This window comes from Neolamprologus brichardi, chromosome 16, assembly GCF_056152115.1.
Source record: "Neolamprologus brichardi isolate AB-2024 chromosome 16, ASM5615211v1, whole genome shotgun sequence".
Classification (NCBI taxonomy): domain Eukaryota; kingdom Metazoa; phylum Chordata; class Actinopteri; order Cichliformes; family Cichlidae; genus Neolamprologus; species Neolamprologus brichardi.
Genome location: NC_142119.1, coordinates 1981041 through 2004892, shown reverse-complemented (window position 1 = coordinate 2004892; position 23852 = coordinate 1981041). Strand labels below are relative to the sequence as shown.

At 38.4% G+C, this 23852-nt stretch overlaps 1 protein-coding gene across 1 annotated transcript in view; it reads left to right on the top strand.

Moving 5' to 3' along the window:
* Positions 1 to 688: 688 nt before the first annotated feature.
* The window catches only part of LOC102797105 (inactive dipeptidyl peptidase 10), a 134239-nt gene continuing 111075 nt past the window's right edge, over positions 689 to 23852 (top strand). The window contains exon 1 of the mRNA XM_087829735.1: positions 689 to 897. Within this exon, the coding sequence (XP_087685861.1) occupies positions 841 to 897 (57 nt within the window). The 5' untranslated portion in view covers positions 689 to 840. The remainder of the gene's footprint in view (positions 898 to 23852) is intronic.

Below are 23852 nucleotides of genomic sequence, written 5' to 3'. Positions count from 1 at the left end.
GTTACAATCAAAGTAATGCAGTTATGATTGACTGGCCCTCTTCAAAATCTCGCCACTGGCTCTGGCTTCCAAGGGTGGACAAAAAATGCTGAAAAAACATTGGAAAGTAAATATACGTTATTTACCCCCAACAGTGAGCAAATTCATCCACTACAGCAGTCAAAACGCTTGCAAAAAATAAACAAACTTGGATAACAGAAAACAAAATAGATAACGGTAGATTAAATTTAATAAATTAAGTAAAATGAGATAAAAGAAAAAGAAAGTGAAATAAAGGAGCTAGAAAACAGTTAATTAAAAAAAACGAATAAAAATGTCTTATGCAGATGTGCAGCTCTGTAAACATGCAGGAAGCTGTTGTAATCAGTTTTATCATGTTACGTAATCTCCCCATGCAAAGACGAGCTTTTATCTCAGTTTTTAGAAAGGGCTTAATTCCGGTGCCTGTAACTCTGCCATGTAAAGTCCAGTATCGGGTTATGTTTATCAGAAAAGAGCATATTTTTGCTGGATTATAAGTTTTAATATTTATGTTTATTGTCCGACTAACAGCTTGTTCCTAGCTTATTATGTTATCTTGGTGAGTGAGGGATAAGTGGGCTGTGTCGCCCGCTTTCACTCACAGCTGGCGCACCAGCGGAGCAAGTCTTTACGCGCAAGGCATCATTTGCTGAGAAGCCACGCGTGTCGCAGGGAAGACGACGAACCAGTAAACAGCTTGAAGCAAAGCGGTGAAGTATCGGGCAGTTGGTGTCTGTGCGGAGTCTCAGCTACAGTTTGTCGATCTGCGGACTGATTTGGATCCTTTTTTATTTCTGGAGCTGTCCGTGGTGCTGAAACATGAACCAAAGCGCAGGAGCAGCGCAGCACACTCGGAGATACTCAGTGGAGGGAAAGGTAAGCAAAGACTGAGATGGAGCGAATTCCTTTTTCTTCATCTCGTCCATGTTGCCTGATTGAGGATGCATTTGTTACTCATCCCACTGTGGGTTAACTACCAAACTTAGAAACACGCATAGAACTTTTATCTGGAAGTTTACAGCTGCTTGAATAAGTTATAACTTAAAATCGAGCCACGTGGAGAAAGTTGAAAGTCATTTAAATGACACGGAGACTCGGTGTCACTTGGTGTGATACCTGCAGGCAGAGTTTAGAGATATGATCGGTAGCTGTGTTCCTTTAGTGCAGACACCATGTTGGATAAATGAATTAACCAAAAAGCAGGATAAATGGCTTCTGGGGTGCATCCACTTAATTAAATGATTTATGGGAGTTTAACTATATAGTCAAAGATGTCAGAGCAAGTATTAAAGTTTAGTCGAAGCCTGCAATAGAACTTCCTGATGTGAAACAAGTGAAAGTGACTTTGCTATCAGAATTTTTGGGCTTATTTTTGGGATGCTTCCTAGTAGTATAGAGGTGTTTAGTAAAGATTTTGCTTGTCAGACAGGAGAGGTTGTTGCATAACAGATAACAGAAGTAACTGAAATGTGAAAAAGGTCTCATAGCCAGTAAGTGTGGCCTGAAGGTGCGGCAACCTTCTACATATCATTAAAGTTTATAGGTCAGCTCAGACGTTATCTTTAGGGATGTTTGTGCTCTCAGCATACACGGTTAGATTCTTTTATGCTGCAGGAAAAATAAATACAGGGTGTGATTAGGATATGATATCAAACAAAGAATAAACTGTTCACACAGTGTGCATAAATATGAGCCTCACAATTTTCAAGTTTATTTTACAGCAGTGTTCAACAGTAAAGCAGCTCAAACTGCTTTGAGACATGAAAAGGGATTAAGGCAGCATTTCGAAGCAAAGAGATACACAGAACAAAGTGAGCTGAATAATAGCACAAAAACAGTGCACTACAAGAAGAACAATGACAAAGAACAGAGCTGAACAAATTAAAGTCTCAGACTTGTAGAAGACCTCGCATGTTCTAACAGGTTCTTCTGTTAAGACTGAGCCTCTCTGTTTGAACATGGAGATCATGAAAGGACCCGTTCTGGGGCATTTAAATGGCATAATACAACAGGAAACAGAAAATTCTTTTTTAGCCTTAAATCTCCTGTTGTTAAATCGGAGTCTTTGTCAGACCACGGGCATGTCTGGCTGCATGCAGGTGACCGTGATAGTCCTTATTCTCCATTTCTGAAGGTCTGCTCCAACCAGAACCTGCAGAAGGTGGAGAACTGTTTCATATACCCGTGTTCTAAGCTTACGGACAATGCAGAAACAAACAAGGACTTCCCCTGGCAGACTGTAAAGTGACAGTTCAAATGCAGCATGAGAGGTATACCGAAGAGACTGTATATATTAAATATTGTTTTATGGTAAATTGCTAAATGGAATTATTTGATGATCAGCTCAAGAAAGCATGTGAACCTCCTTTTTCTCCACATGCTTGCACATCCAACATGACCACATCCATACTTGCCAGTGACACAATATAAATCTGTGGGAAACCATCCACACCACCCGTGCAGGATGTGTCAAAGGTCATTCAGTTCTGCTTGGGATATGCTGAGCTGTAAAGCAGTCCTGTGTCAGGACATTAAATGTTGAACAAATTGAAAGTGTGATGCATTTATAGCCAGTAGATCAATGTCATTAGCTCCTTATGTTCTATATATAGAAGCAGTGAGTCGAGTCAATTCAGAGACATCACCCTGGAAGTGTTTGACTGACAGATTAATGAACAAACGGACCAACTAAGTGAAGTTTCTATTTCTAGACTCACACTACTAGTGTGGCTGAAAATGTAGAGTTCTCTCTGAGGAGCAGACATTAATTTCACTCACCTTGGCTATATATTACAGTCTCTGCTTGTCTCATTACATCCAGCATTCAGTGGCCATTAAAACCAGCTGCAAAGAAAATGGAAATTGAGGACAATTGTGACATTGCACCCCCTTGGGCTTTGCTGGAGAAATAAATGTGCATGCATTGCCCGGGGTTATTGCTCATGGTTGTTCATTTTCTTGCCTCCTTTGGTCCAGGCTATTAAATTGTATGTGAGCTGTACATTTGAGACAGAGAGTTATCCTAAAGATAGGTTCTGAACATCCTGAACATTACATGGATTTAGTTTTGTTTACTTGTTTTTACTATTTCACTGCAAAAAACCTCTCTTTAAAAAGTCCCCAATCATGTGTATTGATTCCAGGAAGTTGGAGTGGGGGATTGAGAAGAGATGAAGGGTTTTTGGAAAACAGATTCTGAGTGTGAGTCTCTGAGTCTCTAACTCAAAAGTGCTGTGATTACTTGTTGAGTGCCTTTAACACACGACTGCCAGGAGGCACCAATCACTGTCTTTTTGCTTAATGGAGATTTTTTTACTAAGAGTTTCCCAGAAAAATAACTTAGGGATTTATTTTCCAGCAAAGAAAGGAAACATCATGTGACTGTGTAAGCTGTAACTTATTGGAAAGTGTTCTTTTTTTTACCACTTGTTGGATCAAGTGTTCATACACCGATTAGTTGTGTCTGCTCATATGTTACATTTGGATTACTCAAAATGTCTCATACTGACTTGTGATGGCAATGCAAATCAGTACAGAAATGGGCAAACATGAAAGGTTTGGGGGATCAAAGTATCAAAGAACGATTCGTTCACTCAGTGTTAATAAGTACATACTTTTCCTCATATACCCCTCAGTGGCTTGGTCCCTTTACTTTGGAAAGATGACTTTTTAACAGCTAGATATGGTTCTTTAGTTTCAGCACTCACTAGAATATATTTACCAGACTGGATTTTATGATTTGTGTTGGAAGTTTAGGAATCAGCACAGCAACCATTTTGTGACTGAGCATGTCAGTACTTGTTTATCAAGGACAGTGTTGTGTCCATAACTAAAATTGCTGAATATATTGCATATATTGCAATTTTACATGTTCCTGTGAACCTTATTACTAGTTTGCGATGGCCCCACATGCTGCCCCATTTAAAAAAATGCCAGAAAATCTCTGCTAACATGTACATTTCTCATTAGCCTGGTGTAACAAAAGATAAAGCGTTTACCAGACTGATGATCCCCAGTGGACTACCCAAATACTTGAGGCAAGACTCACAGCTAAGAAAGAGCTTCCTAAGTGTTACGTATCCGTTTTTATCCCAGCTTTAGTCTTGAAGTGTATGATCACACAGTTTTTTTGTGAACTGCAGATTTCCATTATCTTACTTTGTTTGGATTTCCTCGCAGGCATGTTGTTATCAAAAGAAATATGTCACCAGGATATAAAAGTGCTCTGGGGTTGGACTCCATCTGCTGTGGGGAACGATGCAGATAAAAGGCACATGCTGCATTTTGGAACAGTGGGTGTTTGCCTTATGCTCACAGCATGATTTGTTAGGGTTTGGCTTAACTTTTTTGTATTGTTTTTATTACATTTTTGTCTGTTTTATCTCTCTTTACTAGATTAGGAAACTTACAAATCTATTTACAGGTATTGTTAATGATAAATCTTAAGTGGCTAATATGTGTTGGGTGGATTAGAAAGCATTACCATATCGAAAAAATTAAAGAACCACAAATTATTGGTAAATCTGATCAATTAAAGTAGCTGCTTAGTTATTAAAAGATTCAAGTTTCAAGATCTTTTATTTGTCACGTGCATAGTTATACAAGTACACGCAGTGAAATGTGTCGTGACATGCTCCTCGACTGTGCAAAAAGAGAGAGAAAAGATTATATACAGTAACTAGGTAAATATATACAAGGAGGACATCATGTGCAGTAATTAGTGGAGCGGTCAGGAAGGCGTCTGGATGTGGCCGAGTCATCTTCAAACACCTACAAATTCATTAATCTTTCCTTGTAAACCCAAAGAAAGAAAACAATGTGAGGATTTGTCCTTAACTTCTGCTGAAGTCACACTTAAACTTCACCACCTTAATCCCTTTCTCATCAAAGGAAGTATGCTCTACGAATCACAGCACATACAGAAGAATCAAACAGCTGTTTAAGTGTTTTTGCTGTTTCTGATGAATTCAGCTGCAAAATGTAAACAGATGAGAACAACATGCTGTAAGTGAAGACCCATTTGTGTTTGTTTGTTTGCTCATTTATTTAAAACATGTAAACAATATACAGGTACATTTAGTAAAGAAAATAAGAGAGAAAAAAATACTATACAAAAGTCAATACATTTCAATATTGCTACTGCTGATTCATTTACATGTTGAAAGGGAAGAAGTACACCCTTATTTAATCCCGCCCCTTTGCCATAAGTTATCAGTTAATATTTAGTCAGCTTCCTTACAGATATAATCTGTATAAAAATAGTGAACAGATTTCTGATATAATATATACTATAATATCACATCATGAAATTTTTTAAATAGAGACATTCACTTAATTTCAACAATTTCCCTTTCTTTATAGTTTGAGGAGATCATATTTTTATAACTCTTTTTGAACTGTTTTATGTTTGGACTTTGCTTTAATTCCATATTCAAACTGTTCCACTGTTTCACTCCATGCACAGAAACACAAAAGCTTTTTCTTGTAGTACGTTGTGTTAGGTAATTGATAGATAGATAGTGGCTAAATAACTTTTAAATTACAGCTTTAGGAGCATCACTGTGTCATTCTTTCTCGCACTTCTCTCTGCCAAACAGAGAGTGTGAGGTTCAGATGTGTTTTCCTTACTGGACACTCCTTTTGGTTCAGGCAGTGCAGGAGGCAGAACACATGATTCCTGCTCGCTTGTTGTGAATACAGTTACATAACAAATGCAAGCAATTGGACATTACACAGACTTTGTACCATCTGTGAATCTAGCTGAATTATACATTTGTCTTATTGCATGCAGGTGTTGTCTACAGGCTGAAATGCAGTTGTGAAAAAGGCTAGCATGTATAAACTGAGCAATTAAGTAATGTTTTATTTAGACCACCATTACCCTGCATGAAAAAAAATGTATCCCTTTATATTCATTGGAATAAGTTCAAACTAGCTACTGAGTAAGAGCGCCAACATGTCAGCTCATGCCAAGGAAATGCAGAGTGAGCCAGCTGTTCTATCAGTTGTGCCTGCATGATGGTTCACAGTGTAAGCAGAGATTTTCTACCGATCTGTTAATCAAACTGAATTTCCTGGACTGCGCTTCATGTTGCAGTGGTACAAGAAGAAAACCTGCAGAATTTGATGCAAATCATTATACTGTGATTGTACTTCAGATACTCTGTGCCCAAAGCTACCTCTTTCTCTCTCTCTTTCTTTATATCTATCTCACGTATAGACCACTGATAGTCAAATGTCTCTTATCCATCCTTCTCCCAGGCCACATGTTCCAGTTTTTCTGGGAGACAGAGTCTTCTCAGGCAATCTGGTCCTGGGTGAGAGGGCCAGGCAAAGTGTAAGTTCTCATTTGAGAGTGCCCGAGAGCTGCATGGCTCTGTACATCTGTGGACTTACCGCCCGTGTTATAAAAATTGGGGTCTGGAGCTTTGTGGATTGAGGAGAGGTGGAAGGCTTTTTCAGTCCCATTCCCAGCTGCTTAAACAAAAATCTTTTATATTAAAAGTTTTTTGACCCAGCCATTACTTTCTCAATTTTTAGAGAGTAATCACCCAACTTATTCGCCTAGAGCAAATATATAAATAAATTAGCCAAAGCCCTACCCTGCTGTTAAGTATCAGATATAAAATCCATAAAGTCAACAACATCAGAAACATCAGTTTCACAAGGGCAGTGAGCCCTGCCTGTTCCCACATCAGACAGCTGCTGCGAGGATGTTAAATGGGATATTTATTTATTATTTAGGATGCCAATCCAAATCCTACTCATAGAGCTTTATTTTATTTCCTCCAGTGTGGGAAAGGTGAGAGATTCCTGGACAGAGGCTTTGTATGTATGAATAATACAAATACAAATACATACAAAGAATGACAAGTTCAGCTGAAATACAGCAGACTTCTGGATCCCTCCAATGAAGCATGCAGAGCAACAATGCTTCTTTTAGAGATAGTCTGGTGTGTAATTCAAGGGAAAACCTCTTGGAACATTAGTGCTCACCTGAGAAACACCCAGGCACCAAAGCGAGTCCCCACTGTGGGACAGATGGGCAGAACAGTCGGGCTCTTGTTCACTTACTCCCTGCAGAGAATGTTTCAGGAGAATACATGAACAAGACCTTTTCACCAAAACCAACATATGGAAAGGCGTCTCTGACACCGTACCAAGCTCTCTAGGGGTGTTCAGACATTCAGTCAACTGTGAAAACTCTTGAAGCTTTATCAAAGTTGCTCTATGTGCATGCACAAACCACAGATTCACCCAACAGACATGAATTAAACACCAGAAAATCCTCTAAGGGAATGCAGAATGGCATTCTTAAACATTTAATGTGACATGACACTATTAAATTTTATGCAAGAATATTTAAGAGTGGAATTAAAAAATAAGCAGATTTTGAGCATGCTTGCTTTTTGCAAATGATTGACCGATTTTTTAACTGCTCAAAACTTTTGGGACAGCAAAGGACTGTAGTTTTACTGATGCTTCATAATATTAGACAAGTTGTTGTGTTTCTTCATTTTCAGAATGTATGGGTGTAGACAGAAAGTCTACAACAGGATTTCAATTGCTATTGAAAGACCGCAGAGATGCAGCTTAGGATGAATCCAGCTGTCAGCTTTGTGTACAACGCTGGCTGCTGTCCACATGATGAAGTCATGAGAAAAAAAAAACCTTGAAATTGATTCAACTCTTACTCAACCCCTGCCAGCTGTATTGTTGGCTTGTTGTCTGTAAGCTCCTTATATTCCATGAGATTATTGTAATTGGAGAAACAAACAACAAAGACGGGATAAGAAAGTGGGTTTGTCATCAGATGTATGTGAACGTGGTAAGCCCTGTTCAACTTCCATTTCCACAACTTCATTTTTACTGCTCCACAAAAAGACAAACAAAAACGGACTAATTCAAAAGACAATTTTTATAACTTCAATATTACTACTTCAGTATTCACGGAGTATTTTTATTGAAGTATCGAAGCAGCCTTCGTTTTAATATTGCTTGGATCTTCTGGTGTCAGTGCCAGTGAAAAAGTTGTAATTGGGGAAACAGCTGGAGAGCCGATCTGAGTCTTGCTCTGAAAGGAGATGATTGTGATTGCAGTTTCCCAGCAGCTCTCCATGCTTGGCTCTGTGAGGCGCATGAGGCACAAAGCTAAGAAGACAGGTGGAAAGCAGAAAGGCAATTCTGATAGATTGTGCCATTGTCTAGAGGGCAAGCCATGAGTGTTTTTCTCTTTGCATGTTGATTACATGTTATCTGGGTGCCATATTACAGCAATTTCCTATCAAGTCTTGGATTAGGTTAAATCCTTGGTTAAGATAGGAAGGAAATAACATTTTAACCCAATGTGGTGTTATACATGGACTGTGTATAGAAGAGAGATAGATACATCTTAAATGTAAAGTTAATGTGGAAAAGACATGATGGAATAGAAGTCTGCTTTCAAAACATTGAAATGGTGATGGACAAATTGTTTACCTCGATGCTCTACAATGGCCGTGTCCATCTCTGCATATACAGTCTATGTTATTATAGAAGCAAGTCCCAGGGTCTGAAATCTTGTTTTATTGTACTGTCTCCTCATCTCAGACCACGTCTCATCTAAATGCACAAACTTCAGTTAAACTCAGTTAAAATTAATTATAATGAAACATGCGTGGTAGAAAGCTGCACTGATTTCATTACCCTCTCTTGTTTTAGAAACTTTCATACGAGCGGCCAAAGTATTAAATTGCTGCTGAAACCTCAGTTAAATTCAGTGATTGGCAGTGTTCATTTATTTGACCGATATCTTTCGCCACCTATTTTGTCAATATACTTTTTTTTCCTGAAGAATAAGATCATAAGTAAATTAAAATGAATGCACAGGACAAAAGCGATGAGGAATGTAACTCGGTTCCTGAGAGAGGAAGTTGCACAGTCTGGAAATTTATCTTTGGGGTTTTTTTTAGTAGATGGCAAAACTGTGGAACCTTAAAGTTGATTAGACACTGAATAAGCTTTATGAATTGACTAGTGGGAAAAGCTTCATGGATCCCACATTATTTTTTTAAATGATACCTTCTATCATTTGTATGAGTAGTTACATCTTTTACATTTGCAGATGTGCAGTATTCAGATGGTCCAAAGCTGTGTCGGACTTTTTGAATGAATGACCAAATATGCCTTTGGACATTTTTGACAGTACTAACAAGAAGTACATAAATAATATTTTTTTAGTTTTCATTACGGGACAATTTAACACTAATATGTTAGTGATATAGAGTATGTTTTGTTGATGTCAGTCTCAGAGTTACTGTGCTTTCGAAGTATGGGTCTCATCCCATAGAGTGCGTAAAGCTGTTTTCTTTTGGGGTTGGAGAAATGAAACTGTGGAGTGCATGTGAGCAGCAATTCAATTTGACTACTATGTGGGAATCTGTGTTATGAGGCGCTTCCACATTTTACACAGTCCACCTTTATCTGTCGATGAGGCTGACTGCAAACTGCCATCGACACAAACATGTTTGCTTTCCCTGCCAGAGTTCAGTTCCACTCTGCTGCCACAGCAATGGCGACAGCTCTTGAAACTGTGACACAAATAAGCTGCCAGGTTTGCATCTAAGATTCATAGACAGTTATTTACAGCGGTTGCAGTTGGTCTTCGGAGTAATTTTGGCATCTCAATTTTGACATTCTTTCCCCCTTAATAGGCGTTTGAATTAAATAAATAAAAACCTTCAAAGCTCCAGAGCTTCTATATCCATTTTCTTCTGCTCTTTTAAGAGAGGCAGTGAGGCATGTAGCCTAATTGAACGCTTTGCAGTTGCCCCCTCTGGAAATCCTGGAAGCCAAACTCAGCAATCAGGCAAGCATTCAGCAAGGGGCGACACCTCTTCCCGTCAATCACAAGACAGGACACAGTTTGGTACAATGCTTTGATTTTGTGTTCAAACGGAGTAGAAAACTGTTTCAGCCCAAAACAAAAGCATGCTGAAAGTCGATGCCGTAAAATGTAGTGTTCATATATAGCTGTTAACAGTCATCCAATACTTGTGAATTGGATTTATAAAATGCTAAAGCTGCTAATGGGCAATAGAGTATTATTGCAGACAGGAGTGCAGCAGAAGAGGGCCCTCTTTTTGTGTCTGGATTTCTGCTTCAGTAACAGCAAAACTGGTAACAAAGACACTGAAAATGTGACTGGACCGTCCCTGCAGGAGTGTAAAATCTAATGAAATCTAGTGACCCTCTGATGTCATTCTTGAATGGAGGGCAGGTTTGGATATATTGATTACAAGACAAAAAGCAAGGAGCCAATAAGGCAATCAATGAGCAGATCAGTGTGATTAGGTCTCTCTGAGTACTGTTTGATGAAAGGCTGACCTGGAGGCAGCGCGTTGATAAAGGGCAAGTGTGAAAAGGTCAACAATCTCTTAAGATGCCTGGCAGTATGAGACCAGGGAGCAACTGTAGCAACATTGTTAAATGTACAACAGACGTCATGGGAGTTTAGAAAAGGTCAGGGTATCAGTTTTGTGGTGAAATGACACACAAAGGGCAAAACAAAGTGGTAACACGCACACTGACTTTTTATTCATATGCCATTTCATCTTTAAATAATGCTAATTTAAAAAGTGTTGCTCAACATAATTTAGTGATTTCCTCCCTGCAGGTGCTCGTTCTGATTTCTTCCTCAGTTATTTCTGTATATTTAATTAATGATTGCATTGCGAATAACCAGAAGGTAATGATGATGCTGATATACAGCAGAAACTATACAAAAGATTCATAAAGCTTCTGGGTCTGTAAAGTGGAGCTCAAGTGGATGGATCTTTCTAATGGCCAGCAGGGGGCAATGTCTCTGGTTTCCAAGAGGTTCGGTTGTATATAGGTCGGTAGGGATGCACCGATACCGATACTGGTATCGGATATCGGGGCTGATACTGTAAAATGTGTGTGTACTCATACTCGTAAAAGTTAACCGATACCATGAACCGATACCAACTTATTTCATTAATCAGAGGGTGGCTTGTCATTTCTGTTGTAGTTTTTTAGATTGGCCACTAGGGGGACATCCTGCGCTAAACAGGCACAGGGTTAGGCGAGTGAGACTGGCGGCTCCAGATAAAAAAGAGAAACTGGAGGCTGCTGTAGCTAGGCTAAACAAAATGTCAGCAGTGTGGAACAGCCAACTTTAACTCAGGTTTTGGAAAAGCAAAGAAAAATGTCAAGAGAAAATCCACGGGCAGTTAAAATAACAGAGGCTCTGACTCATTTTATCGCTCTGGATGACCAGCCAATGCCGGCCGTGGAAAACATAGGATTGCACCGTCTTCTCAGCATACTCGAGCCGCGATATGAAATTCCCAGCCGCCCACACATCAGGGAGATAATGGTGCCAAAACTTTCTGAAGAGGTAAAGACAAGCAGTGTGTGCGCGATGTCAGTCCTCGGTTTAATGGCACAGTGGACTGATGATCCACGGGCAGATGAGGAGTTCGTCGCCAAATACTTTCGTTATTTTGTTTGTTTGTTTACAATATGGACACTCTGCAACAATTTAAAAGTTAATTTTATTCTCAAACCTAATTTGTATTTATTTTATTCCAAACAGAAGTGTTTATTTATTATTCTGAAAGCTCGAGACAGTGCCAATAGTTCAGTGATATTTTGTTAAATTACAATGTTGAGACTCTGCAATAATTTAACAGAAGTGCTTATTTTTCACTTGAAATTGATATTATTTATTATCGGCAGAGAATAAATAAAACCTGTCTTCCAATTCATTGCATTTGTGTGTGTGTGTGTGTGTGTGTGTGTGTGTGTGTGTGTGTGTGTGTGTGTGTGTTAGAAGTATCGGTTTTTGTACTCTGTATCGGCAAGTACTCAGATCCAAGTATCGGTATCGGATCGGTTTGAAAAAATTGGTATCGTTGCATCCCTATAGGTCGGCCCTCAACTCACTTGATCGATGACTTCAGGAAACACTGTCTTGATGAATTTATAGGTTTATTTGCAATTTGCATAATGTTTGTGGCCCCTGTTCAAGTCTGAAGAGAAAAGCAGGGTATGTTGTGAGTTTTTGACTTGATATGGTTGTGCAATATCCTTCAGTTTTTCAGTCAGATCCATCCTTTTCTCGTGACATGTGACACTGAGACTTGTGGTGACTGAGTGTATATTTTGCATGCAGTCTATGTGGTGAGGAAATCACTTACAATCACTACAAATAACAGATGAATTCAGAAAGTAGGGCACAGATACTGGGACATTAGCCAACCCAAGAAGGTGTCTTTATAATGTCGTGAAATTTTTTGGTTTGAGCATAAACCAGAAGGAAGAGGCAGATATTATCTGTTTAAAGATTCCACAGCATGTCTTTATCCTGTCTTCTTTCTCTCACCCCAACCGGTCGCAGCAGATGGCCCCGCCCCTCCCTGAGCCTGGTTCTGCCGGAGGTTTCTTCCTGTTAAAAGGGAGTTTTTCCTTCCCACTGTCGCCAAAGTGCTGCTCATAGGGGGTCATATGATTGTTGGCTTTTCTCTGTATCTATTATTGCACGATTTACTGTGCAATATAAAGCGCCTTGAGGTGACTGTTGTTGTGATTTGGCGCTATATAAATAAAACTGAATTGAATTGAATTAAAGGTTTGGCAACCTAAAGATTGTACGTGTGCCTACTGTGTTCACTGTGCTGCTGGTATGTAGAAGCCACAGAGAGAAATGGAAGGAAACAAGGTCATAAATGTATAAATATATGAATAAATGTATTCAGCTAGCTACTGATTGAATCAAACTGATTAGTTATATAGTTATATAACACTTATTGAGCCGTTATTGAGCCATAATACCACTTTCAGTTTTAAATGTTTCATTTGAACTGGCATGAAGTATAAAAGAGTCTATAAAATGGGCTTAATAGGAAGTGGGAAGTAGTCTTGGACTTCTAGATTGCTGTGATATTGTTCACATTCTGTTGGACTTAACAAACTCCATAACCATGTTTTCTTTTGGAACCTTTTTTTGGTGGTCTGAACTAGATATGGACCTTTAAACTGGATTGTGATCCTATCAGCTTTCATTTTCAGATATTAATCAACCAAAACCAGAACATTTGCACCAGTTAACCAGTTGGTCTTTGGCCAGCATCAAACAGATCAACCATTCGTGTGGCCAATGAATAAATACAAAATCTTTGTCCACTCTTTCTCTGTATGTTCTCTAGCAAACTGTAGTGTTTCATTGTTTTTGGCCAGCAAAGACTTTCCTGGAACGCTTCCTGTGCAGGTCAAATTGGTGCAGCCTCTTACTGATTGTAGACACATGTACTTTGACCCTGCAGATGCTGTGATAAAATTTAGGAGCTCTTTGTTTTGCATCAGACCGTTTGCTTTGCTACTGTGTTGCTGAGCCAGAATATCCTGGTAGAATTTCACAATTTCCTTGCCAGACTCATAACAATCCAGGCACTTTTATTTTCTAAAGGTCTTATAAAGCTTTTTGCTATTTGAGTGCATGTTGCTATCATACAAAGAGGACATGAGACCTGGGATATCAGGTTTCAGAAGGTTAAATAAGAAAGATTCCACCTGTCAATCATTTTCAGCCATGCAATTTATTAGAACATTATAAACCTTTAGGATGTGGCAAATGTAGAGCTATACATACTTTTCCATTTTACTGGTTTTTTGTAACTTAAATTATGAAAGTATACATTTTTTTTAAATATACTGTAGAGATAAAGCTGAATATTTAACTAAAGGCAAACTTTTGTTGAGACAAAGTTCAACAAAACCAAAATACAAAGATGATAAAGAGAACAGAAACCACACAGAAGCAAAGCAAGGCAGAAATAAAAGAGAGGAGCATAGCAGACACTTTGACAAATGGAAGGCAGGACTATTTATAAATGATGGACTGGCTCAAGGATGACAAACAAGATGGTATAAATAGGTTTGTGAAAGTAATTTGGAGGTGCAAGGAATGATGGCAGGTTAAACAGACACGAAGGAGGAAAGAAAAATTATAGCAGCAACAACAACAAAAAGAAATAAGAAAAACATCTACCGAAGCAACACAGGAAGTGAACAAACAGCCAATGCTGAAACAAGAAATGAAAAAAGCAAAACAAATGGTCAACTGTATTATGACCAGTGTTGGTCAAGTTACTTAAAAAAAGTAATCAGTAACTAATTACTGATTCCCAAAAAAAGTAATCCCGTTACTTTACTGATTACTTATTTTTAAAAGTAATGGATTACTTTTAAAAACACGATTTACAACCTGAATAGGTGATAAAGTGATAGATCTTTCAGCCCAATTCTACTTTTTCTGCATAATCCATCATACAAAATGTAATCAAATGGAAAAGTCTCTTTTTAAAACTTGTTTTATTAGTTTTAATCTTTTAACTTTATGCATCAAGCAAAAATTTAATTATATGCAACATTCTCTGACTTGAAGAAATTAGTTTAACATTTAAACCTATTTTCTGCACATTCCAGCACATAAAATAAAATATTTTTTGTGTTTACACTCAGTCTTTCAAATAGATGCAAGTAAAACACAGCAGAAAATAAATAAAGTCAAAGACTAGCGGTCCTGTTGCTCTATTTTCACCTTTAAAGCAGGAGTGGTGTAGGCGGAGGTTTACCCTGGTGCAGGTGTGCAGCGGTCAGTTGAAGAATCCGCGAGTTTCTGTGAGTTTCCCATTACGTCGTAGCTACTCGGTGCTTGTTTGGAAGTTTAGGGTTTTTTTCGCTGTAAAAAGAAGTTTTCTTCCCACGCACAACGGACACTAATGTTTTTGTCACTTTTTATGGAATCAAACTCAAAGTAAGGTCAGTACTTCCACGCTTTAAACGCTGCACGCTCATACTCTCTCTGCACTCGATATATGATCCATTGTTGATCTGCACACAGCTGTTGTCACGAACGTCGCACTCGCTTACGTCATGAGTTATGTCATGAGACATTCTTGCAAAAAAATCACGGTTTTAGTAACGCAGTAACGCAGCGTTCCTACGGGAAAGTAACGGTAATCTAATTACCGTTTTTGCAATAGTAATCCCTTACTTTACTCGTTACTTGAAAAAAGTAATCAGATTACAGTAACGCGTTACTGCCCGTCTCTAGTTACGACACATTCTATCACTTTTATGTATTTGTTAACTTTTAGGAAATTGGGCCACTCTGAATGACCTCATTCCAAACCTTAGAATATAATTAGAAATGATAATGAAATGCTTAAAAACATCAATGTTCCTTTTATCAGGTAAATCATCAGCTGCAGAATAATAATTTATTGCTGATAATGACCTTTAATATTTGCAGAAGAGAAAGAAAATTAAAAAAAAAGGTTTATGAACAGGTAAGCTGACCTGAAAATGCTCTCTCATGCTCTCTTGTCAAAGCAGTGAAGGCTGGAGTGCCATTAATTGTGAGCCCCTTAAAATTATTTATTTTCAGGAGTGATGCATTGTTACACAAACAGCATCCTATAGAAAACAACAAACTTTCTAAACTAGGTCACACCAACTCTTCCCCCCCCCCCCCCCCCCCCAAACAAATTAATTATTTTGAGCTGTCATTAAATTTTGTGCAGATTCAAACTGTAATTATGATAATTTGTTTCCTTTCAAAATTCCTGAAATGTCAGGTCTTTTAAACAGTCCATGGTGTAATTACACCGAAGCATTTGAATATCTGAAGGTGAGGTTGTATAATTCCTGACAATGTGGATGAGACTCGGTGCACTGAATGGAAAACATGCAGGTCTCCTCTACGTGCTGTTAGACAGGAAGAGGTTTTCAATGATCACAAAAAAATATCAGAAAAAGATTTACTTTGTGTTTCACCATAGTAAAATGTGTCTTCTCCATTTAATTATTTTTGTCCTGCATGTCTTTCATCTCTCCATAAATAGTTGCTGTTAATGAGCTTATTAGTGTAGGGAGACAAATGCCAATACTTAAAACGTGGTAAAAGAAAGTACTGACATGTTTGAGAGCAACGGATGGCAAGAGAGTAAGAAGAAATGTAAAAAAGTTGTCAAAGGGAGAAATGTAGAGGATGCCATGGCTGTATGAAAATAGAACAAAGCTGTGTCTGCAAGCTGTGAATTTCATCCAGACTTAGAGTGCGGGGAGGGAGCAGAGCTGCAGAGGCAGAGAGTGGGCCGACTCCAGATTTCACTCAGGGGACAGGATCTCACTCTGGGGAGCCAAGCTACTGAGGCACATGTCTCAGTCCTGATGTATAGATGTGTTTCCCTCATCGTGTGCAGACTCTGAATGGACAAACTGGATTATTATTTACAAAGTGTTCAGTGTGAATCTGGGTCAGGGGGGGAGTGGTGCCAGCAGCAGCAGGGTAATTTGTTAAGGGGGAAGCACGGACTGTGAAATAAGTTAAGTTAGATAGACCCATTCATGGTTATGCTATTTTGATAACTTCATGGGCAAAACACAAATTGAGCTACAGTATATAACTGAAACCTTGCAGATTCAATCTGTATGAGGTATTTCATATATTGCAATACCTGCTATTGCATAGAAAGAACACAAAGTGAAATAAAGTAAAAGGATAAGAATCATACAAGCTAAAAACACCTCAATTTCTCAAATGTTTTTTTTTTTTTTACTTTTCATTTTCCACACTAATTGCTTTCATTGTTCAGCTAAAATCAGATCATTGGAGGGTTTATAAAAGATGTATGGAGCCACCATTTCATCACCCGTTGGTTTCAAAGCCTCAAAGTTGGCATTTTAGGAGGAAAATAACCGACTTGTGCATGTTAATTAGTGGTAAGGAACAGACTAATGAAATAACAGAATTTTACTCAACAAAACTGAAGCACAGACTTCTTGCACCATCTGTATCACACAATAAAAGTCACCTTATTTGTCAGGAGATTAAAAATTTCTTCTTGCCACTCACTTATTCAAGGAATCAGCCAAATGGATGGATCTGCTTGTTCAGTTGGGCATAGTTTTGTATCTCGTCCCTGTCTCGAAATAAACTTGTTAACCAATACACTCTCACCCTCTCACTCTTATTTTGTTAGTCAGTAGCCGCTAACCAGCTAGCCCTGGTGCTTCGTGTCTTGCGTGATCCCTATTGCCTGGCCCACTAGCCAGATTGCTGCTGTGGTGGTCCTCAACATTATTCAGCTGCTCTCTGAGAGGATTGTGTCCTGGGATCAGTGGGTTCACTTGTATTTCAACTCTTCTGTGTTGGACTAAGGCTGGTGGGAGTAGTCCTTGTGCTGCCAGCGGTTCTCCAGAGCAGATAATAAAAGGACGTGCATAACGAATGCTGTTTGATCCATCTTCATTCATGTACAATGGAAGCACACTGAATTAATCCCACAGTCAGTGCCTTCTTGAACAGTAGTTTTGTTACCTTGGTGGGTTTAGCAATATTAAGGTCCTGAAGTGATGCTGTGTGAAGTCTCATCTCATAACTATTCAAGAGTGTAACTAAAGCAGGTAATGAATCATTATGAACTTATTAGGAACACCAGATGGTGCCTAAACCCCTTGACTGGGAGCAAATGGAAATTACTTTTCAAATGTGTATTTTTAGCATCAAACTGGCCATTCTACAGCTTTGAGATCTTTCTTTTCACCAATCCTACCAATTAAGCACACTGCCTGGATAAAAGGGGCGTGAAACTAAATCCATTATATGAGCACTGAGGTGATTTGGACCCACTGTGATGCTGAGCCAAAAACCATCACACTTCCACACCTCCTGGCATGAGTAATGTCCCATTTAACAGTTTGCATTTATCACATCAAGAAAAGTTCAGTATTGGTTAGCATGATTCATTTCAGACTTGAAAAGATGCAACAATTAAATGATGGAAAAGATGAAAAAATAAATACAAATATGCATAAACTATTTCAGTAAGGCGTTGTGCATATATTTGCCTCCAGAACAACTTCAGATAGATTTAAACAGACATAGTGAGGCATGTCCGGGTTCAGCTGATGGGAACCATTTCTGAAAAACTCACCAAATGTTGGAATTCAAATGAAAGAAAATGATCCAACATGTCACTTCAATCAAAATATTCCAGAAAAATCTCCAGAATTCAATCAAGACACAATCTGAGGCATCATTTCCAGGATCCAGGGCAAAGCGCAGTCACGACACTGATAAAATGAGTTTATGTTTATGTAGGACGCATCAAGTAGAAATAGTTGTAACCTTTTTGGTTAACATCTTTGCCTGACAGACTTTCTTATTGTGACATTTAGAAGATATATCCATATATATCCATCCAACTATTTTCAGCTCAGACCAGTTATTTACCTTTTATTTCCTAAGAATACATACAGTGGGACAAAAGATATTAATGGAATGCATTTCTAAACTTGTGACAATATGTGATTGTGTTTATCACACAAGGTCACGGGGATGCTATCGCTAGTTTAAACATGAAACAGCTCCTTTTATAAATTACAGTCCCATTAGAGTCAAAAACTACAAAGTTCTGGAAAGACAGATCTACGTCTAGATGTTGTAGCTGTATATTGTCACCAGGGGGCAGTGTCAACAACTATGTTTGTGCTGATATTTATCCTTTAGCCTAGTTCTTCTTTCTCATAAATACAGTTAACCCCTTTCTGTTCAAGTCTTCAGTATTCTGCCTACAGATAGCGTCATCACCACTGAGCTACGTGCTGCTGGCTGCATGCAAGTGAGTCTCTGTTGCCCCTGTGTACACTAAATTTTTACAATCCTTCTGTCTATATAAAGAGCTGGCTCTTAGTAAGTTGCCACTGACACTAACCTTACCAATAACACTGTCCAGTTTCTTGATGGTTAGACATGGCTGGTTCCATAATTATTTTAGTTTATATTTCTAGTCTAGATTTTTCTTGTCAGAAAATGGAAAATAACTTTGTGGCTCTGCTACATAATTTCTTTTATCTGTCAATAACTGACAGCCTCAAAAGCTTCACACAGCTGTACTGTCTGCAGATTATATTTTCTGCCTTTACATTTCAGCAGGCTGAGCACTACTTTGCTGCAACAAAAGAAATGAGACACTGATACTTGTGTATGTTGCACACATAAACCCATGTGCGCTTAATCTGTTTTTGGATACCTGTCAATTACGATTACACCTAATAAGATATGGCTGCTTCCTTATCTTCCCAGTTGTTCACAGAAGGAGTGATTTGAATAAGTCAGCCACTGGAACGGAGGTGCTTCCTCTCCTCTCAAATAGCAATTGTCAGTCCATGAAAGGTTTTACAGAACACAGCTGTTGTTTTCAGCCTCTGGGAAAAAAAAGTGGATGGCTTCTATAGTAACTCAGAAATGGGACGGCTTGTTGTTGGAGGAAATGCCTGTGAAATGTGCTAAGGAAACAAAAAAGCCCAGAAACCAAATGGGAAAAAAGGGAAGAGGAAAGTGAGTGAGTGAAAAAGATTAGCCTCAGCCTTCTCTCCTGGTGGCGTTTTAAAATTTTATTGTTGGTGGCTCCCTTGGGAGTGCACGTACAAAATGCTTTTACCACTGAAAGGCTTCTTTAACTTAAAATAATCTGAAGCAGAAACACTGAAAATAAACCGCCTCTATGAAGCTAAATGTTCTGTACATTGATGCAGTCTCAATGTGTTCAGTTTGAGAGCCTGATGTTAATGGCCATTATTTCTCTTAGACTCTCTCTTGTGGCAATTTGATTAGAAATCATATTGCCACAATTTTGCATGACTGTGCATGAACAGAAAGTCATATCAAGTGCATTTAAACTGTTTGAGTGTGACAGGACTGTAAGTTATGCATTCAAGTGCAGCCTGCTTTATACTATGATCAGAAATTGTGACGCAAGCAAACACTTTATGTAACAGATATCAAATGATGTAATGATAATATAAAGGCAAAATAAAACACCAGACATGATGAGCTATGATTAAAACAAGATAAAGGCCTTAAATGGCACCTAATATATTTTTCCCTATTTTCTTTAACTTTGTTTTGTGAGCGGCTTTTAAGGGGAGTCGATACAAGAGTGTACACTGGATGAACTGAGGGGCTCGCCCAAGGCCCAGCTATAAGACAGATAAGGACTATTTTGAACTGAATTTCCCAAATTAAAAATATGGAGCTGGAAAGGAAGATGGTAGTTTTTTCTTAAGGGAAATAACACGAATAAGAACAGCAGTAACCTCAAAAAATATTTATCTGAGTTGTGAATCAAAACCCTTCAGAGATATATTAAATAAAATACTAGATCCATGGGTAAAAGTTATAAAAGAAAAATCTGTGAAGTTAATAAAAAACATAAAAAAATAACAAAAATGTATAAATGTGTATAACAGCTCCATGTGGGTAAGAGAAGATGGAATATTTTTTTTATTGGGATCAGGATTTTTACAGTTATAATTTAGAAAAATAAAATGGGGTGTTATGGTTAGATTTCAATCTGCCTGCTTCTCAGTGACCTTAAACTATAAACTGTCCTCACTCAGGCTGGAGAGGACACCTCCAGCACATCCTGATGCTCGTGTTGCTATTGGTCCAGGTCAACTTTTTCCACCAGTTGTTCACCTTCTTCAGCTGTGTGCACTTTCCTGCAGATATTCTCTCACCTATGTTGAGCTTAAGCCCTTATTTTCCTTATCACAAACACACACACACACACACACACAAAAACATACACACACCTTCTCATAAACAATATTGATTACATTCAAGGCTTGTTAGCAGCTCTGTACCGCTTCACTCACCTTTCGCGTTCTCCGTTCAGTATCTACCATTTTGTCCTTCGCTGCACCTTCATTTAGACACTCTCAATCTGTGCAGCTTCTCCGTATCGCTATCTGATTACACTCTGGTGTATAGGCTTGCTGTGTGCACCCAATGTCAAAGCGTCACACCTTTTGCATATTATCATCTGCGTCCTTTGTTTCAATGTCCTGCAGAGTCTAATCTTGGTGGCGGTCATCCAGCCTTCTGGTAAAAGACAAGATCTGAGGTGAAGGTGAGGAAGGAGCAGGAGAAGCAGCTGTTTAACGTGCTGCAGCTCTGCCTCATTATGCTAATCCTCCTTAAGAGAACCTCCATAGGATTCCAGCACGCGTGAGCTTGAATTGGCTTTGAAGACCAGAACATGCTCAAGGAATAAATTCACGGGGGAAGTGTTTCCCTTTTTGTGAAAAACAAAACATATATATATATATATATATATATATATATATATATATATATATATATATATATATATGTCTTTTAGACTTTTAGGAGTAGGATGCAGCTCTGGGAATGCTACATAGCACTACAGGAAAAACAGTTTAAGCCTGATGAGAATCACATACAGGTGGTGTACATACAAGACTGGGTTTTAACTTAAATGTTTAAAACAAAAGAAGGCATCTGCCGAGTGTGAGGCTGCAGCAAGTTAATTACAAGCTAAGCTTCAAGTTTGACGTATGTAATTACTAATTGTAAGAGTGGATATGCCTGCGCTGTTTCTGTGCTACAGCTTCCTTTGCTCAGTCATGATAGTAACTGAAGGACAAATCATACAAAACGCCTCTGCTGCCACAGCTCAACTAAATCCTTTTTTTAAGTCAAAGACATTTCATTTTGGATATTTTTTTCACATTTTCTTTACAAAGACAATGTGGGAAAAAAAACCTAGTAAGATGCATTTGAATTGGTTGGTTTGTAGACACAGGTCAGTGGAGCAGTCACAGCCTGTCTTTGCTCGAGGGAGTGTTACAACAACCAATTTTGAACCTCTCTCAATGTGGGACACACAAGCATGACCAAAGTTGCCACCACAGCTCTACACATTGTTCATCTTCCACTTATATAGCCCCAAATCGTGTTAAGATAACTTAACATGACCACAGATATGATAAGAGGACCCTTTAGAAAAGACTGTGTGTATAAAAATTAGTGACATGTAGCTTCAATTTCCACCATATCATTAAATGGCTCAACGATATAACAGAAATACCATCTGGTCCTGATTCAAAACCAGATGTTTAACATGGAAAGCAGCCCAAGCTTGACAACAGTGGTGCATGACATGTTTCATGTCCATGAAACATGTCATGTGTTCTGTGGTTTAATTTCAAGCTGCAGTTGACCTCCATGTCCAGGTTCCCCATAGATCAGCATAAAACATGGATGTAGCCACTACGATGTCACTAACCAGCTTGGCTTTCTGGTTTGGTCACTTGCATGCTTGTTTTTGAAAACAGAAATTATCCTATAATCATAAGGATCAAATGCTAGCAAATTTAGCAGCAATTTTCATTCATAAACCGTATGGGTACAATGCACAGACATACTTCCTAGTGCTAATTAATGGACTAATTAAGTATTAGAATTGTATTCACCAAAACTGAAGCGCAAACATTTTGGATAGCTGATAACGTAGAGCCAACATTTTACTTACGTAATACATTAAAATGTTGAAGTGATCCAGTACAATGGCTCAAGTAGGGATTAAGGTCTAACAGATATTGATCGGCACACCTAGAAATCAACGGATCCACAACTCTAACTTAAACATCAAGATGTATTTGTTATTAAAAAATTAAAGTATTAATTTTTTAAATATGGTTTTTAATGCTCTGAAGTTGAGTGTTTTAACATAGGAATACAGATTTCCGAGAGGTTGCCCCTCCGTCTCAGTTCAAACGTCTGTTAGCCATTACATGTGTCTGATAAAGTAATCAACTTTAGGTCAAATAACACCTGTGAAATCATCTATGAAAATTAGTCATTTAAATGTTCAGTTATTTTAAAATCAGCTAAAAAGGATCAGTTCACTTAATAGTGGTAGTTAACATTTTAGTTAGCTTGTGCTAACTGTTTTCAGTAACGTCTTGTTTACTGAAAACATCTGTAATGTGCATCTGGTATTCTACAACAGGAGCTTGCATCATTGGCATGCAAATGTTTTTTTTAACCTCTTAACTTCAGAACTTGCTTATATCACTTTGCCTGAGGTGTTTGCTTTGTTATTCAGCAAAACCTTCACATCATTAGCATAAATCCCCAAGGCAGCATTCCAATTAGTTTACTTTCACCAAACTTTTCCACCAAAAACTGAAATTTCCTTAATGTTTGCTGCTGAAAGCAGTGTGTGAAATTCATACAAATCTTCCAATCTTCCCCAGTAAAGCAGAGAGCTCAGAGGTGCTGTTGCTTTAAGAAAAATCAGTATAAAGACAAAGCCATTAGAACGAGTTTCATTGACATTTATAAATCACACGTCCTAGTGATGGAGAGGTCTTTTTTTTACTCTGAGGATCTATGATGTCATTTGCAGACTGTCAACTAAAAGGGTGCCGTAGGGCATTTACAGTCAAGGCTGGTTAATAGATCCAGACCTGGTGTGATGGGAATGCTGCTGGTGCTGCTGGACAGATGTACGGTGGGGGCTTCCTGCTAGTCTCCAGTTATGTTAGTATGTGCTCATTGAATTAGCCATCTTAAATCAATAGCAGCGACAGGGGAATCAGCCTGAAAGCAATCCAATATTTTTGCACAGGCCATGAGTGATTTGTAGCTTCAATCTCAAACCAAGAGTATAAACACACGTAGGCACACGCGCCCCCGCGCGCGCGCACACACACACACACACACACACACACACACACACACACACACACACAGAGAAACATTCCATGTTTAAAGTATGAGTACACATAGATATTAGCTCTCTCTTCACTGACATACTAAAACTCTGGCAGTGCGCCGTGTTAACATTTACAAATGAATATTTATGAAATTTTAAGCAAACCAAATGTGAACAATGTGTGCACAGTACAAAGAACATGCTGAAAACAAGTCACTAAAAAAACAAATTAATTAA